Here is a 17,017-nt window from a genome sequence, read left to right as displayed (position 1 = left end):
AATGATTTTTATAATGTGGGACCTTCTATATCTGCAAACAAGGAATAGATTTCAAAACTAAAATTCTGGTTGATTTAGAATTCCTATAAATCAGGAATAAAATTTAAATTACAATTTTGTCCAATATAAAATTTACTTTTAAAGGGTAAAAAAGGCGAACGACATTTCGATAAGGGCCTTCGTGCTTTTAATATAACTAGTTTCTATGTTCATGCATTGCACGAGATTCTTAAGTCAATTATTATGAACAAATTCCAAATTAAATTTTTGAAAAAATATTATATACAAAAAGAAAGAATCTCGTGTTTTATATAAAGGCAATATGTGTTTTATACGTGGGATACTGGGATTTGTTATGGCTTTTGAACTCTAGAGCATGTGGGATTCTACTATTTTTACGTGTAACTATCCGGGTAGAATTACTTTACATTCGATTAATAATTTTAATTTTTTTTAATTTTTAGTTGGTATTATATTCCTAAATATTACGCAAATTAGTATTAGATATTACTATTTTATCCAATATGGAACTATCTTTTTGACAAAATATTTAAGGGTATAAAAGTCGATTAACATTTTTAGGATATTTTTGTTGTTCAACATTTAACATAAAATATTCGTACTTTTACAGAGATATAGATATAGATAAGATAATTGGTTATTTTTTATTGCTATAGATTAAGTATAAATTCTCATGTAAAATATTTATCGCTTGTACACGAGATGCCATCATTCATAGTTCATACTTGAAATTGGGAAGGGCTCGAATTCTCTCACAAGTGTAGTCAAATCTAAAGTTAATTGATAAATTATATTTGATTAATACCAAAATAAGTAGCGAAGCAACTTTGTAGGAGTTGTTGGCCGTTTGCTCCATATTTGACTCATATTATAATTGGCAATAAAGTTGTAGTTTAAATTGAAAAGGAATATTGGGTAGTATTTTGAATATTATAATTACATCCATCTTTAACTTACTTCATTATTTCCAAAAAAAATCTAAAACAAGTGATTGAGCAAATACTTTTTTGTGCTCTAAAAATTAATATAGTCATCCTTACAATATAATCAAAGCAAAACTATCCAAAACATATACGTATCAAGAACCAAAAATAGAATATATTGAAATAACACAATTTAACAATCAAGAATAAAGAATTTATGATAATATTATCTCCGAGCACCTCATAACTCGGATGAAATAGCACGACCAACCAGTTTTCGGACTAATAATTGAAAAATAGCCAGCATTTGCAAAGTCATTGAAAAATAATCACTATTTTGCTGCAACACGAAAAATTCCAGCATAATATACTGGAGATTGGTGCACTTGTGTATGAACTTCCAGCATATTATGCTGGAACTCCAACACACGGAAAGTTCCAGCATAATATACTGGAGATTGGAGCACCTGTGTATGAACTTCCAGCATATTATGTTGGACCAGTATATTATGCTGGAACTCCAGTATATTATGCTGGAATATTTTTCGAATTTTGAACATTGTTTTCGTTCATATTTATCTTTACATGAAAAGTTGCTAAATTTCGATTACTTTTGAAACTGTGGCTATTTTTTAATTACCACTTGTAAATCTGGTTATTTTTTAATTTTATCCCATAACTCGACATCTCTTATGACCAATCAGCATTAAACGTACGTAATATATAATTTAAAAGACTGACAAAATATTGAAAATGTTAATTTTCTCATAATTTGAAATTTCAAGAATAGTTAGTAGAAACATACAATTAATTTACCATTGAAGAAGATATGTATTATCTTAAGACTCTAAAGCATAAAAAATAAAATAGATTAGAGGAACGTACTTTTATTGGAATTCAAGATAACAAATTCATATGGAACCCTTTGTATAAAACCATTGAATTCGCTTAAATAAGGTGATTTGTGGCAGAATCCCAAAAGAAATAAGACCTTTGAAGAAAATTTTCAGTTCCGTTGCAATTGTTATTTGGAAGAGTCATTTGGTGCAGTTTAAATCGGAAAAAATTCGGTCTTTGGTACTTACAATTGTATCCTTAAATTATACAAGTATTTAAGTTATAAAAGTCGATCAATGTTTTAGGGATATTTTAGTCGTTCAACATTTAGTATAAATTATTCGTGCTTTTATAATAACTAGTTTTTATGAACGTGCTTTGCACGATAAAAAGGGCATGTTGATGTTTGATCGCTAAAGATTTTAACTTTCCGGTTGCAGGGCCTCTAAATACATATGCAATTATGTTTTATCACTTAATATTCATGGTTATCGTTTAAAAAGATTGAGTAGCATGAATGTATTATTTGTTCGTATAAGTAGTTACTAAAAAAAGTTAAAGAAGCTTTGTCCTACAAAATAGAAGAAAAACACAATTAACTCGTTAGGGGCAAACTTGTCTATTTTTAGTCAATTAATGATTTTGTTATCCAAATATGAAAGAAGAGAGGTAAACGTAATATCGTGAACCACAAGGAATGTTAGTATTATGAAGTCAAATTTGAAGGGAGGTCTCTGAAATTCTCTATTTAATATTGTTTATGATGCAAGTTGTATATCGATTGGCAAATACAAAATAGATATGTATTAGAATAGGATTTATGAGATCTTTGGACAACTTGCTTTCAGCTTTTATATTTTAAAATAAATTCTTGAGAAGAGTAAAATCCTTAATTCTAGATGATTTTATTATACAAGTATTTTAAGAAAGACATAATGTATGATAATATAATTTTGTACCAAAAAAGAGAACTGGATAACTGATACCCTCCTAAGTCCCAATTTGCAGAACTGTGCTAAAAAGATATTCCGATTGGGTCTGTTAAAGTGAAGCGTAAGATCAACCAAAACAAAGAAGATATCGATTTTTTTAAAACAATTACCATTAAAGAAAGAACAACAATAGTAATGTACTGCATGCTGATATACTTGATGAATTCTCGATTAGATGTATTAAGTTAATTTTTAAGAGAAAATTCATGTAATTAAGAAATTAAATTATCTCTGAAAAGACTTATGTCCTTCGAGTGTTACAACAGATGATGAAGCGCATTATTAAAGAAAGTCATCATATCAGGAAGGATAAATAGTACACTGGAATAAGAAGCCAAATTGACGTAGTTTATTTTCCATTGAGATCGTTACCACTTACAGTTCCTTTTATTTTTAATCTCGAGAAGGAACTCATGTTGTGAAATTATTAACAAAAATCTTAACCAGATTTAACATACAAAGCTGTTGAAGTAAATTACTCACTCCGCCAAAGCTAACATGCTACTTTATGCATCTATGCGCTTGTTTCTCTGCGAGTTTGATGCTTCGGTTATGTCTAAACCTGTTGAGTTAGATACATGAAACTTTGAGAAAAAATTATGTAACAAACAAAACTAATAAATTACCTCTCGAAGATTGATATTCCAAAACAATAAATACTACCTAATTTGTTTGAGGTAGACATATATAAATTATACAAAGTGTCCTTCTCCATGTCGATAAGTGTTTAAAAGTGCTTGTGTCCATGTCGGGTTAGTACGGAATTTCCACATTATAAGTAGACACATATGGTAAATAGATGAAAAGTTGGAACGTGATTGGTATTAGAAGTTTGTTCAAATTCATAATTATTTCTAACTTTACCACTTTTTAGTTGAATTAGAAGTTCTCGGTATTGGTAGAGTAGGAATTTATACGCAACGTATGTGGAGTTCAAATTGAAAAAGAATTCCATCATTAGATAATTTACAATTAGATCCTTAAATTATATAAATATTTAAGGGTATAAAAGTCTATCAAAGTTTCGGGGATATTTTAGTCGTTCAACATTTAGCATAAATTATTCGTGCTTTTATAATAATATAGATAGATATAGATATAGATATAGATTAGAAGAGCAACACTTTCGACATGTATGCTTCAAATCTTTTCAATAAAGTTCTAGTGCATTTAGGACATCTCACATCAGCTCCATACGTGCCCTTTTGTGCGCTGCGCAGATACTACGTGTAGCTTTTAAGCTTCTCTCAAATGTACGCTTTTCTTCTCTTCAAATATATTGAAATATATCATATACAATGGAGTTACAGAGCTACTCATATTTTCTACTGTCTTTCTCAAATCTCTTCAACTTGCAGGTAAGTTTGTTACTCTTTAACATCGATTTTGTTACTTTCTATGTGTTGTTTCTCCTTTTTAGTTCCAATTTGTTTCAACCCACATACAGTTCTTTTTATAGCAATGGCAAGATCAATAAACAATGGAGGTTTACCTTAAATTCATGAAAATTAACTGAATTAAAGACATATTTTGTCTATATTTTCGAGTTAAGGTTTTGATAGATGAAATTGGGGGAAGATTTTTTTTTTTTTTTTTTTTGGAGATGAATATACCCTTAACTAAAATCAACTTCGACATACATACATTTTAACCCCCAAAAAAAGAAGCTTTACCTACTTGGGAACAACGTTAGAAAATGATTTTGACGTTCTATGTAGTTAGGCTATTGTTATTAAAAGAATAATTTTTTGAATAGATTTTCATTTCATAATATTTATCTTAATTGCTATACGACAAACAATAAAAGTCAAACTTTGCTATGCTATTAGAAAAACAAAATAGACCCTCAAATCTATATTAAAATGAGCATACATATATCATATTAAATGGTTTTTAACTTTGTAAATTTGAGATAAGATCATTAGTTATTGTTTTTGAAGTATTAAATTCAGGATTTACTCTTTTTTACTTGCATTAGTAATTGTTCTTATCTTTTACGTTCTTTTCAATGTAGTGTGCATCGGGAGTATACGCAGAACTCTTACCAAGCGGTATCGATATTTAAGGAGATAAATAAACTATGGGACAAATAGCGAAAAAGATAAAAAGTTTAGAATAACGATAGTAAATAAGCAAGTATGAAATTTGCAAAAATAGAATAAACTTTTTAAGATTATGATTCCAAATTACGTTATCTATGCTTAAATAACTTCCTTTATGCATTCAGATATTTTTTATCCACTTACAGAATGTGAATGTTTTATGTGCCATAGCCCATAGGTTTAATTAATTAATTTTTATGATGAAATTGAGGGTTTACTCTTTATAGACTCTAGTTTTTCAAAAGGACCATACTAAAATTCAAAAAACACAAAAAATGTCTTCAGTTGAGGCCTTGAGGGCGATCCCCCGACATCGAGCAAGAAAATGTGACGCCTGACCACTATACCACGCGCCAGTCGCCAGCTATAAACCATAAAAGGTTATTCTATCTTTGTATTTTATTTTGACTTTTTTTATATATATCTATATAGTAAAAATTTTCGACCAAGCGGTGTCGGATGACAAACATGGTTCCGCCCTTGGTGTGCATATCTCAAGAGTAGGCAATGACTTGGCGCACCTTATGCTTTATGTTTTTCTTTGTTATATCATTTTAAGAAGAAAAAAAAAACTTTTATGTCATTCAATTTTTATTTTATTGCACTAAAATTACTACTATAATTTATTTTTGTAACCAAAAAGTGATTCAACATTAACTATTTTTGTGCTTAAGAAGTAATATTTAGGCACTAAATGAAATTATAAGATTAATTATTGATATTTTAATTTTAAGACGTTAAATATATATATCAAACTTTTATATAACATAAAAAATTTCAACAGGCGATAAATCTTTAACTCCCCTCCCCCCTCCACCTTCTTGTTTATTTTCTTTTACTTCATTTATTGTTAAAGATCTTCAGAAAGGACGGACTTTATCCTGTGAAGACCCAATCAGGCGTTTGATCCATACATAAAAATAATACTTAATTTTTTATATAAAAACATCAATATCGATATTACTCTTAAAAATTCCAATATTAATACAATCTCTTTTCTTACGACCAATCATACCATTTCTGTAGTTGATCAAGTGTCTCACCAAGGTAAAAACCATCAGCTTGTACTTTCCAGTAACAAAAATGAGTAGGAAAATCACCTGAACAATATTTAACCAAATGCCTATTAAAAACTTCAAACGCTCTTTGTTTTTTACCCCACCAGAAATGACAGAAGAAGAGAGTGCTTTCAATAGCATTTATACGAAAACGCCAATGAAAATCATCGCCCACTTTAGGTTTATGATATCCAAGTTCGTCATCTTTAGATGCGCAATGAAACCGTAACGGTATTTTATTATTTGGAAGAGCATCAATGATATGAAACTCGTACTGTAAACCATTATCATCAGCTATGATTTGACGAACATTAGCGATACACAACGCAATCAGTAAAATAAAAAAAGTTTTAATAATCATGATAATGGAACTCATTTTAGATTTCTTTGTAACAACTTCTATACTTCAACTAGTTTTTATAGCTCAACAATTGTAAAACAAGGTGGGTTAAAGGGGCTGACTAATTAAATGGTTTTAAAATCGAGATATTATCAAAATTTAATGTTTTGAAATAATTAGATTCAGGATTTACTCATTTTTACATACATCAGCACTTACCTCAGCAATTTGTTTTTGCTAAAGTCACTTAAGTCAATAAACTGTTACACTATTTTTTAAGGAAAAGGTTACTCAAAGTCTCAAAATTACCTAATTATCATGAAACTCATTAAATTATTTTTGATAACAAAAAAGACCACTTAAATTAGTCTAAATAACACATAAAGGCAGTATGCTATTGATACAAAAAGAAGGATTAACATAAATAGTCGTAATCGCTTAAATTAAAAATAGTCGGCAGATGTATAATATATGTATAACAGTATATAATTAATTTATAATTTATTTATACGACTAAAAATATGAACAATAAATCCGACTGATTATTTATGTAAAGATCCCGTACAGAAGTTAGTGGCTAGAATATAACATTCATATAGATAACACATTAAAATATAACATTCATATAGATATTATTATACTTATAAATTTCATACATCTATATTTTTTTTAAGACCAATCATGCAATTTCTTTAATTGACTAAGTTGAGGACCCATATAAAAGCCATCTTCTTGTACTTTCCAATAACAATAGTAAATAGGAAGGTCGCCTGAGCAATTATTTGCCAAGTCTTGAGTAAAAACATCAAAAGCATTTTGTTTTTTACCCCACCAAAAATGACAAAAAAAGAGAGTATGTTTAAATAAATGCATATTAAAGCGAAAATGGAAATCATCGCCCACTTTAGGATTATGATATCCAAGATCGTCATCTTTAGATGCACAGTGAAACCATAACGGTATATTATTATTTGGGAGAGCATCAATAATATGAACCTCGTAATGAGGATCTTGATCAACAGATGTGACTCGACGAACGTTGATAATACACAAGGTAATGAATAAAATGAAAAAGTTTTTGATCATCATGACGATAAAATTTATTATAAATTTAATTTCTCATGGTATTTTTCTTCTTTCAGCTAGTTTTTATAGCTCCACAACTGTAAAAACAAAGTGAATCAAAGGGAATAATTAATTAAATAATTTTTGCCCTTGTAAAATCTAGATAAGTAAGTAATAAGTTAATGTTTTGAAAGAATTAAATTTAAGATTTAATGAATTTTACTTCCATAAACATTAGTTCTTATCCTGGTAGTCTTTTGCCAATGAAGTGTGGATATGATCTCAAGAATGGGCAATAAATTACATCTTTATGTTTATTTATTTATTTATTTATTTATTTTTTAAAAGTTCTTTTTACAGAGTGAGGTAAATCGTAAATGGTGGAACAATGGAAATTAAAGAGGAAAAAAACCTCTGGTGCAAATTAGAATAGAGAATTACTTGAGTCAAATTTGGACGTGTTGTCAATCAATTCGTGCAAAATTGGTCGAAAATGTTATATTTTTAACCGCTCTAAAAAATAATACTCCCTCCGTTTCATATTATATGAGGTAGTTTGACTCGGCACGGAGTTTAAGAAAAAAAAGAAATTTTTGAAACTTGTGGTCTTAAAAGCTTAAGGGTAAAAAGTTTGTGGGGCCATGACATTTGTGGCTACAAAAGCTTCTCATTAAGGGTAATGGGTAAAATGAAAGAGTTTAAAGTTGAATTATTTCCAAATTTAGAAATGTGTCATTTGTTTTGGAACAGACTAAAAAGGAAATTACCTCATTTAATATGAAACGGAGGGAGTAGCCATTAGTATGTATAATTTTTCATATATGTATATTATATACAAAAAATATACATGTTCTATATACTTTTCGACTAGCGAATGCAATTAGCTTCAACCGACCGGCCAATTTTGTATTTTGCTCAAATCAAAATTGGACTCAGTATAACTAATGACCCTCTTCTAGATTCCTTTTTTGGTGTTTAATATCTATTTCGAGCTCGACTAATTCGGATATGCGTCGAAAAGTCAAATTTTGGGAGGTAAAGCGAGTTCCAACCAAAAACGATCTTATTCTCAGGGCTTGAAATTCCGACTAAGAATGAAAATCTGGAAAATTGTTTGCCAAAACGAAGATGGAAAATTGTGTTTGTATTAGGCAAAACGTTTTGTGATTGGCATTGGGGAATACGTTTAATAAATCGCATTCACCTTGATAAGTCGCATGCAATGATTGAACTTTATCAACCGCATTCGCTGGCATCGATCGCATTCAATGAGATTCGCTGATCTTGATGAACGCTTTCATTGGATACAAAATTAGTCAATTTATAACTTATAAGGCGTAATTTAGAAAGTGCAACAGAGGAATGAGATTTATAAAGCACAATATTAGAATGAGATTCTAAAGCGCAATCTTAAAGTGCGATTATAAAGTGTAATCACAAAATGCAACTTACGAAACGTACGCAATCAACGAAATACGATTTATAAACGCAATAGTCATTGAATATACACAAAGCGCATAGCGAATGCGATTTACAAAGCGCATTCACCGAATGCCACGCGATTTAGCATAATCAGAGAATACGATATCTTTAGGAATAATCAATAACTTGTTCACATCTAAATTTAGTGACCATATTGTTTACCTAAATATTGGATAACAATTAAACTTATAATATGGTTTTAAGGATAAGTGATTTCACCTAGTACCAATTGATAAATGTAAAGATTAGTAATGAAAATTGACAATAAGATAAAGCAAACAAGTGCTTGAATGGTATTCAGCCCTCGAGCTTGAGTACTCCCGAACTGATTGATGCAAGAACAGTAGAAAATATAACAAGCTAATGAATAAGAAGATGACCTAAAGAGAAAGCGTTATATTGCTTTTATACGTGAGAACAATGTGTCTTACAAATGATTAGAACCCTCTTTATGTAGTAGAGGAATCCTATCTATGGTACAATTCCAATTATGGAAGTAAATCCCATGATTAACTAAATAACCGCCCTTAATTTGATCTGTTCTTCCGCCACGACCTTCGACTAGTTACGGATATCTCGCCTTTCCATTCGATCTTGCTTGATGTTTGTCCTGCTTAACCTCGATCATTATCGGTTTCGATCTTGCTAGGTACCTCGAATCCGAACTTGGTGTCTTATCCTCGTGCCTCGATCTGATCTATTACGGGATCGATTTTTGATCCTTCACACCGGTCTCGATAAATCAGTAAAATAACCGTATACAGATAATCCCCTCTTTTTTGGAGTGTAATGACAAGAAACGAATTGAGCCCGAGTTCCTTTGCTTGTTCATCTCAAAGCACCAAATATTCCAATCTCTATTCTTCCTTGCTCACAAAAACAAAATGGCCAAAACATCTAAAATCGTTCCGCAAAAGGAGGCTGCTCAGGTTCGGGCAAAGGAGTTTGCCGAGCGCGCCAAGTGTCAGTCTCGGAGGGAGACTCTTGAAAAAACCCATGCTCGGGGCTTTGATCTTTCGACTGAGATCGATGGACCCCGAACGACCGTTTGAACTAGAGTTTTAGTAGCTCTTAGGCTTACCAGTCGAGTGATGATTTGCTCGAACTCGAAGTAAAGTTAACCCTTAGGCTTTATAGATAGTCCCCGAGTGAGAGTTCGCTCGAACTCGGATTAAGATAGCCCTTGGGCTTTTATGATCAAATAAGGACTTGCCCGAACTCGAAGTGAAGTTAGCCCTTAGACTTTATAGTCGAGTGATGATTTGCTCGAACTCGAAGTATAGTTAGCCCTTAGGCTTTATAGATAGTCCCTAAGCAAGAATTTGCTCGAACTCGGATCAAGATAGACCTTGGGCTTTTATGATAGTGAGGACTTGCTCGAAGTCGAAGTGAAGTTAGCCCTTAGGCTTTATAGTCGAGTGAGTATTTGTTCGAACTCGAAGTGAAGTTAGCCCTTAGGCTTTATAGATAGTCCCCGAGTGAGAGTTTGCTCAAACTCGAGTTAAGATAGCCCTTGGTCTTTTATGACCGAGTGAGGACTTGCTCGAACTCGAAGTGAAGTTAGCCCTTAGGCTTTATAGTCGAGTGAGGATTTGCTCGAACTCAAAGTAAAGTTAGCACTTAGGCTTTATAGATAGTCCCCAGGTGAAAGTTTGCTTGAACTCGGGTTAAGATAGCCCTTGGGCTTTTATGATCGAGTGAGGACTTGCTTGAACTCGAAGTGAAGTTAGCCCTTAGGTTTTATAGTCGAGTGAGGATTTGCTCGACTCTAAGTAAAGTTAGCCCTTAGGCTTTATAGATAGTCCCCGAGTGAGAGTTTGCTCGAACTCGGGTTAGGATAGCCCTTGGGCTTTTATGATCGAGTGAGGACTTGCTCGAACTCGAAGTGAAGTTAGCCCTTAGGATTTATAGTCGAGTGAGGATTTGCTCGAACTCGAAGTAAAGTTAGCCCTTAGGCTTTATAGATAGTCCCCGAGTGAGAGTTTGCTTGAACTCGGGTTAAGATAGCCCTAGGGCTTTTATGATCGAGCGAGGACTTGCTCGAACTCGAAGTAGAAGTAGCCCTTAGGCCTTTGTATTTGTTATGGATTTCGGACGTATCAATCCGCGTTAATTTGGCCGTATCCTCTTTAGTTTGGAACTTGCCCTTTGGGCTTATTTTCCGCACCTCGAGCTTGCCCGAAGTGTCAATCCCCGAGTGGGGTGGCCGCGACCTGTAAAATCGAGGGTCACCTTTAAGGTCTTATGGTCTCGATATTTTAGTAACTTGATTTCGTTTGTTTTTCAGACGGCAGTCCTCAAGCATGGGGTTAGTTGTTCGAACTTCCGTCCTGATCGACCCTTAATCCTGTTTACGCAATAGATCAAGAGTATAAAGTAGGAAATTTTTCTAAAGGCATGAGACATCGGCAAGGAAAAGTACTCATCTCAATAGATGATTATACATGCGTGCATGTTTGATGTTAGGGCTCAAGTAATCTATATGGGCTTGGTTCGTTTGACCGTATGACCCTTACAGCATTTTTCTATCGAGACCCCGCTGTCACAAAGTAATTTCCTTGCAACAAAGTAGACATTCGAGGGTAATGCCCCCAGTACTCGAGTCTTATTGTAGGGGACCTCGGATACTGTTGAATTGCTCTAAGTTAGCACGAACAATGGTTGCCTCGTTAAAAACCTCGTCGGAGAAACCCATTTGGCACTAAAACCGGTCTAAGGGAAAAAGAGTGCAACGCGTGCTTTAAGATCCAAAGCTTTATGCCGATCCTTGTCGATAGCCTGCAAGTGTTAGTCGAAAAAATAGAAAGAATTGGAATGGGGTCGTACCTTCATTCGGATTTTGGATATTTAACGCGATCTTCCTCAGCATCAAGCCCCCGTGAATTTTGACCTCGATCATTTCTCCTCTCATTTTGTGCGAATCTTCGCCCAGACCCGTTGCCTCCACGGTCTCCGTTGTACGATTAATATCGATCTCTATTCGACCTCGGCTTTCGATCGATGTCTCTTTTGATCCTATCCATGGGCCTTCTAGGATAAACGGACCCCGAATGAGTCCCAGTTGATCATCCTCGACCCCTATCTTCAATTGATATCGATTATGTATGTCAGCCCAAGTGATAGCCGGGTACTCGACTAAACTTGGCTTCAATTGACGTGAAGCTATGGAACTCCGAGTGTTGAGACCTTGAGTGAAAGCTTGAACAGCCCAGTCATCGGTGACCGGAGGCAAATCCATTCTCTCCGCTTGGAACCGGCATACGAATTCCCTGAGCATCTCGTTATCTTCCTGCCTTACCTTGAAAAGGTCCGACTTTCTCGTTACAACTTTAATGGCTCCGGCGTGTGCCTTTACAAAAGAATCTGCAAGTGTAGCAAACGAATCAATAGAATTATGGGGTAAGTTATGATACCATATTAAGGCACCCTTCGATAGAGTCTCCCTGAACTTCTTTAGCAGTACGGATTCAATTTCGTCATCTTCCAAGTCATTTCCTTTGATGGCGCACGCATACGAGGCGATGTGTTCATTCGGATCGGTCGTCCCATTATACTTGGGAATCTCGGGCATACGGAACTTCTTGGGGATTGGATTCGGAGCCGCACTAGGGGGGAAGGGTCTTTGCACGAACTTTTTAGAATCTAGTCCTTCCAATATCGGTGGTGCCCTCGGAATTTGATCAACTCGGGAGTTGTACACTTCTACCCTTTTGTCGTTTTCCTCAATCTTCTTGTCCTTCGATTCGATTCGATCCGTTTTGTGAGTTCTTTGAGCATCTTCATAATGGCGGGGTCAATCTCCGATTCATCGGCGATTTCTCTGGTACAAGTTCGGCTCTATGAACAACTTCTTGTGATGTTTCGAGCTCAATTCTGCTTGGTGCTCGATTTAGATTTTGGAGTTGCGCTATCGCAACTTGTTGAGTCTGCAACATCTCGAATATAATTCGAAGGCTAATTCCGCCTTCTTCACCGCTCTGTGTGTCCTGATCGGCTGCTCGAGTATCTCGAATATCTCGAATATTGTCCAAATTCCAGTTAATGGCAATATGGGAGCTGACATTGACTAGGTCTATGGCCGGCGGTCCATCGGGGCTGACTGGAGGTACTGCGTTTCCCTGGGCGACTATATTTTCGTTCTCGCCATGAAGACCAAGGCCGTTGCTTGTGTGAGTGGGTGCTACTTGAGAGTTTGACATGTTGATTCTTGAAATAAAAGACACTTACGAGAACAAGCGTAACGTAGTATGTGTTATGAGAATTAATACCAGGCAATCACTATTATCCTTAGCCCCACGGAGGGCGCCAAACTGTTTACCCTAAAAGTTGAATAACAATTAAACTTAAAATGTGGTTTTAAGGACACGTGATTTCATCCAGTACCAATTGATAAATGTAAAGATTAGCAATGGAAATTGACAATAAGATAAAACAAACCAGTGCTTGAATGGTATTCAGCCCTCGAGCTTGAGTACCCCCGAACTGATTGATGCAAGAACATCCAAAATATAACAAGCTAATGAACAAGAAGACGAGCTAAAGAGAAAGCGTTATATTGCTTTTATACGTGAGAACAATGTGTCTTACAAATGATTAGAACCCTCTTTATATAGTAGAGTAATCCTATCTATGGTACAATTCCGATTATGGAAGTAAATTCCACGATTAACTAAACAATCGCCCTCAACTTGATCTGTTCCGAGATTTCTGCCACGACCTTCGACCAGTTACGGATATCTCGCCTTTCCGTTCGGTCTTGTTCGATGTCTGTCCCGCTCAACCTCGATCATTGTTGGTTTCGATCTTGCTAGGTACCTCGAATCCGTACTCGGTGTCTTATCCTCGTGCCTTGATCTGATCTATTGCGGGATCGATTTTCGATCCTTTACACCGTTCTCGATAAATCAGTAAAATCAGGTGAGCCCGATTTTAACCGTAATACACATATGATGTAGTCTTAGAAATTTCTCACCTTATACCTTGTAAATTGTATCAAATATTATCACCATTGAGTAAGTTAGAGGATTTAAATCATAAATCCGAAGTCTTCATTTTGAATTTCTTTATTTTTTCTTTTGAAATTTAATATTTATTGAAATTAATTTGGTGATATTAATTACATAGATGGCCATTATTGCTGGAGCGTAGCTCTAGCCTTGAGAGGGCTGCTTAGACCATGCTTTTTAATTGTATCTTTATTATTACTCCTCTTTATAGCTCTTACCTATTAAATAAATAAAAAAAGGAATTATTAAGCAAAATATTTATCTACGGGAGGATTGAAAATCATTTTGATCCTTTCTCAAATATTTATTTATACACACATATATAAATTGTGAAGCAAACTAATTTTCACAATTTCTTGATTACAACATCCAAATATAATCACTTCTCTCAATTATATACATTGCAGCGTAAATAATTTTTAACACTATCAAATATTTTAGGTTAGCCTTCTTATAATATAAAATTTATAATCTTAAAAATAATATAAAGTATTTTAACATATAAAATTCTTACAACAAATAAGGTCAAACCTCTCTATAACAGTTTTGTTTGTTCCGATATTTTTTTACCGCTATAATAAAATGCTGTTATAAAGGACATATATTATAACATAATATAAAATTCGATTTCGAAAAAACTTGACTTTTATAGTAAATGACTGTTATATAGATGTGTGACGGTATATAATTTAATTTTTTTGTCTTTTTGTTTAAAAAAGAACTAAGTATCTTTTTATAATTCAAAAGTTTTTCTCTCTCTCCTTTTTTTTTTTTAATAGATAAAACCCTAAAACCCTAGAAGCTGTTTGTTCTGGACTCTTCTTTTCTTCTCTAAATAAGCCCCTTCAACACATTTCTGTTCTCTTCTGTCTTATTTCTCGTTCTTTCTCTTTCTCAGTCTGCAAATTTTCATAGTTCCCACTATGTATCGTTTTGCAGCTAAACTTGCTTCTAAAGCCAGGTATTCCCCTCAAATCTAGTTTAATTTTTGAATTCATTCTGTACATTTTGCTAATTGTTTTTTTTCCTATGTTTTATTTGTATTCAAATTATGTAATCCTTATTTGAATAAATGCCTTTTTGTTGTTGTTGTTGTTGTTTGTACAGTGTTGCCAGAAACAGCACCTACCAGGTAATTTTTACCAGTACTTAGCATTTTTAGTAGATCAGAATAATTTAATTTGAGTGTATTTGGTAAAAAGTAGAAAATGTTTTTCTAGTTTTTGGTTATGAGAACATTTCCCACAAAAATTTATTTTGTTCTACAAATATTTCAGCTCAATTACTCCATATCACTTATTTCAATCAACAGTTAAGCATTGTTTTAATAAGAATTTAAGTTATATATATTGACAGTGTAATGAACCATTTTACATCATTAGTGTAGTTTAACAACCGAAGGCAAGGGGAGCCTTGGCGTAACTAGTAAAGTTGTTGTCATGTGACCAGGAGATCCCGGTTTGAGCTGTGGAAAAAGCCTCTTGCAAAAATGAAGTCTAATGGGTACAATCGACCCATGTGATCCGGCCCTTCCCCCGACCCCGTGCATAGCCGGAGCTTAGTGCATCGGATTGCCCTTTTAGTGTAGTTTAACTACCAATCGCCATTGCTATTAACTTTTTAAGTGGCCTGATTGTGTAAATACTTTTTACAATGTCAGTGCACATTGAACTAAAACTCTAATATATGTTGAAACATTGTACTTATATTATCATGTGTCAAACTTTATACCTAGCTGAATAATTGAAACTAATATGAGTATGATTCAGGTGGGTAGTAGGTTGAATTGGAGCAGAAATTATGCAGCCAAGGACGTTAAATTTGGAGTTGAAGCTCGGGGCTTGATGCTTCAGGGTGTTGAGCAGCTTGCTGATGCAGTTAAAGTTACCATGGGTCCAAAGGTAATTGAAGTTACAATATTAGGCATTAGCAGTGCTCATGCTGAAATTCTGAACATTAATTTCAAATACTTCTTGTTGCTATATTGGATATTATATTGTTTACGAGTGTACATTACCACATTCTACCGTTCTGATTTGTATTTTGATGAGAGAATATGATCTTTCTTTTGGGTTGATAACTTGTCCGATTGTGAGCTTTAACCATGGACAAATTTGTGGATGGAAGCGTTCGTTCTTTGGAAAATTGAAATAGTGAATGTGCGATACTATTGACATTTTTTGGCATTTTACCATCTTGAAACAATATACTTAACATGCTTATTAGATGCAACTGAAAGTGGCTTAGAGTGAGTTGCCTCCTAGAAAAAAAATAGCTTAGTGGGATTGTCTCAACAAAAAAAATCATGTTTTCTTGGTTCTGACTCTTCTTCCCCGAGTATTTTAAAATCAAGCTGTTACAAAGCTTAACTGTCTGACTGGGCAACTGGATGTTTTATTTCTCTATCTTGTTCCCTTTCAATTGAAAATGAAATGTGTTACTATTTTTTTCTTTCCTTGTTCATACTATTTGAGCTTGGAGGATTACTGGCAAGCAAGATTTCTGTATGCTGATTTACTCATAGGGGACAGTATGAAATGGACCACCACCGATATATATTTGATTTTGCTGTGAATAGATTCATTAGGTGCAACTAATGCTGTATATTTATTATGAAGGGTCGTAATGTGGTGATTGAACAAAGTTGGGGTGCACCTAAGGTAACAAAAGATGGTGTGACTGTTGCAAAAAGCATCGAATTCAAGGACAAAATAAAAAATGTTGGTGCCAGCCTTGTAAAACAGGTTGCCAATGCCACTAATGATGTTGCTGGTGATGGTAAGACTTTTAGATATACTATTTCTTTCCCAGTGTCTTCATATGTGCCTAGTTCGCATGTTGGAGTTCTAAAAATCTTTTACATGTCAGCTAGAGTTTAACTTTAGCTTTGTATTTCAGGTACCACTTGTGCAACAGTTCTCACCCGAGCAATATTTGCTGAAGGGTGCAAGTCTGTCGCAGCTGGTATGAATGCAATGGACCTTAGACGGGGTATCACAATGGCTGTGGATGCTGTTGTAACAAACCTGAAAAGCAGAGCACGGATGATAAGCACATCGGAGGAGATTGCCCAGGTATCTTTGCTAGCTTTAAACTTTGATGAAGTACAGTCCAAAGGGTATGTCTTTTTGCGGTACTTAAACATCAACATTTGGAGCAGCAAGCCCTTCAACCCCCGAGCACTTACCCCC

General features: G+C 34.1%; 1 protein-coding gene across 1 annotated transcript in view; it reads left to right on the top strand.

Moving 5' to 3' along the window:
• The first annotated feature begins 14,635 nt into the window (after positions 1-14,635).
• LOC109244005 (chaperonin CPN60-2, mitochondrial-like) overlaps positions 14,636-17,017 on the top strand; it is a 6,048-nt gene continuing 3,666 nt past the window's right edge. Inside the window, exons 1-5 of the mRNA XM_019411032.1 lie at positions 14,636-14,787; positions 14,934-14,958; positions 15,596-15,727; positions 16,445-16,604; positions 16,725-16,900. Of these exons, the coding sequence (XP_019266577.1) occupies positions 14,750-14,787; positions 14,934-14,958; positions 15,596-15,727; positions 16,445-16,604; positions 16,725-16,900 (531 nt within the window). The 5' untranslated portion in view covers positions 14,636-14,749. The remainder of the gene's footprint in view (positions 14,788-14,933; positions 14,959-15,595; positions 15,728-16,444; positions 16,605-16,724; positions 16,901-17,017) is intronic.

This window comes from Nicotiana attenuata, unplaced genomic scaffold (assembly GCF_001879085.1).
Source record: "Nicotiana attenuata strain UT unplaced genomic scaffold, NIATTr2, whole genome shotgun sequence".
Lineage (NCBI taxonomy): Eukaryota > Viridiplantae > Streptophyta > Magnoliopsida > Solanales > Solanaceae > Nicotiana > Nicotiana attenuata.
The sequence above is the reverse complement of the archived record's forward strand: the minus strand, read 5'-3'. Positions and strand labels throughout refer to the sequence as shown.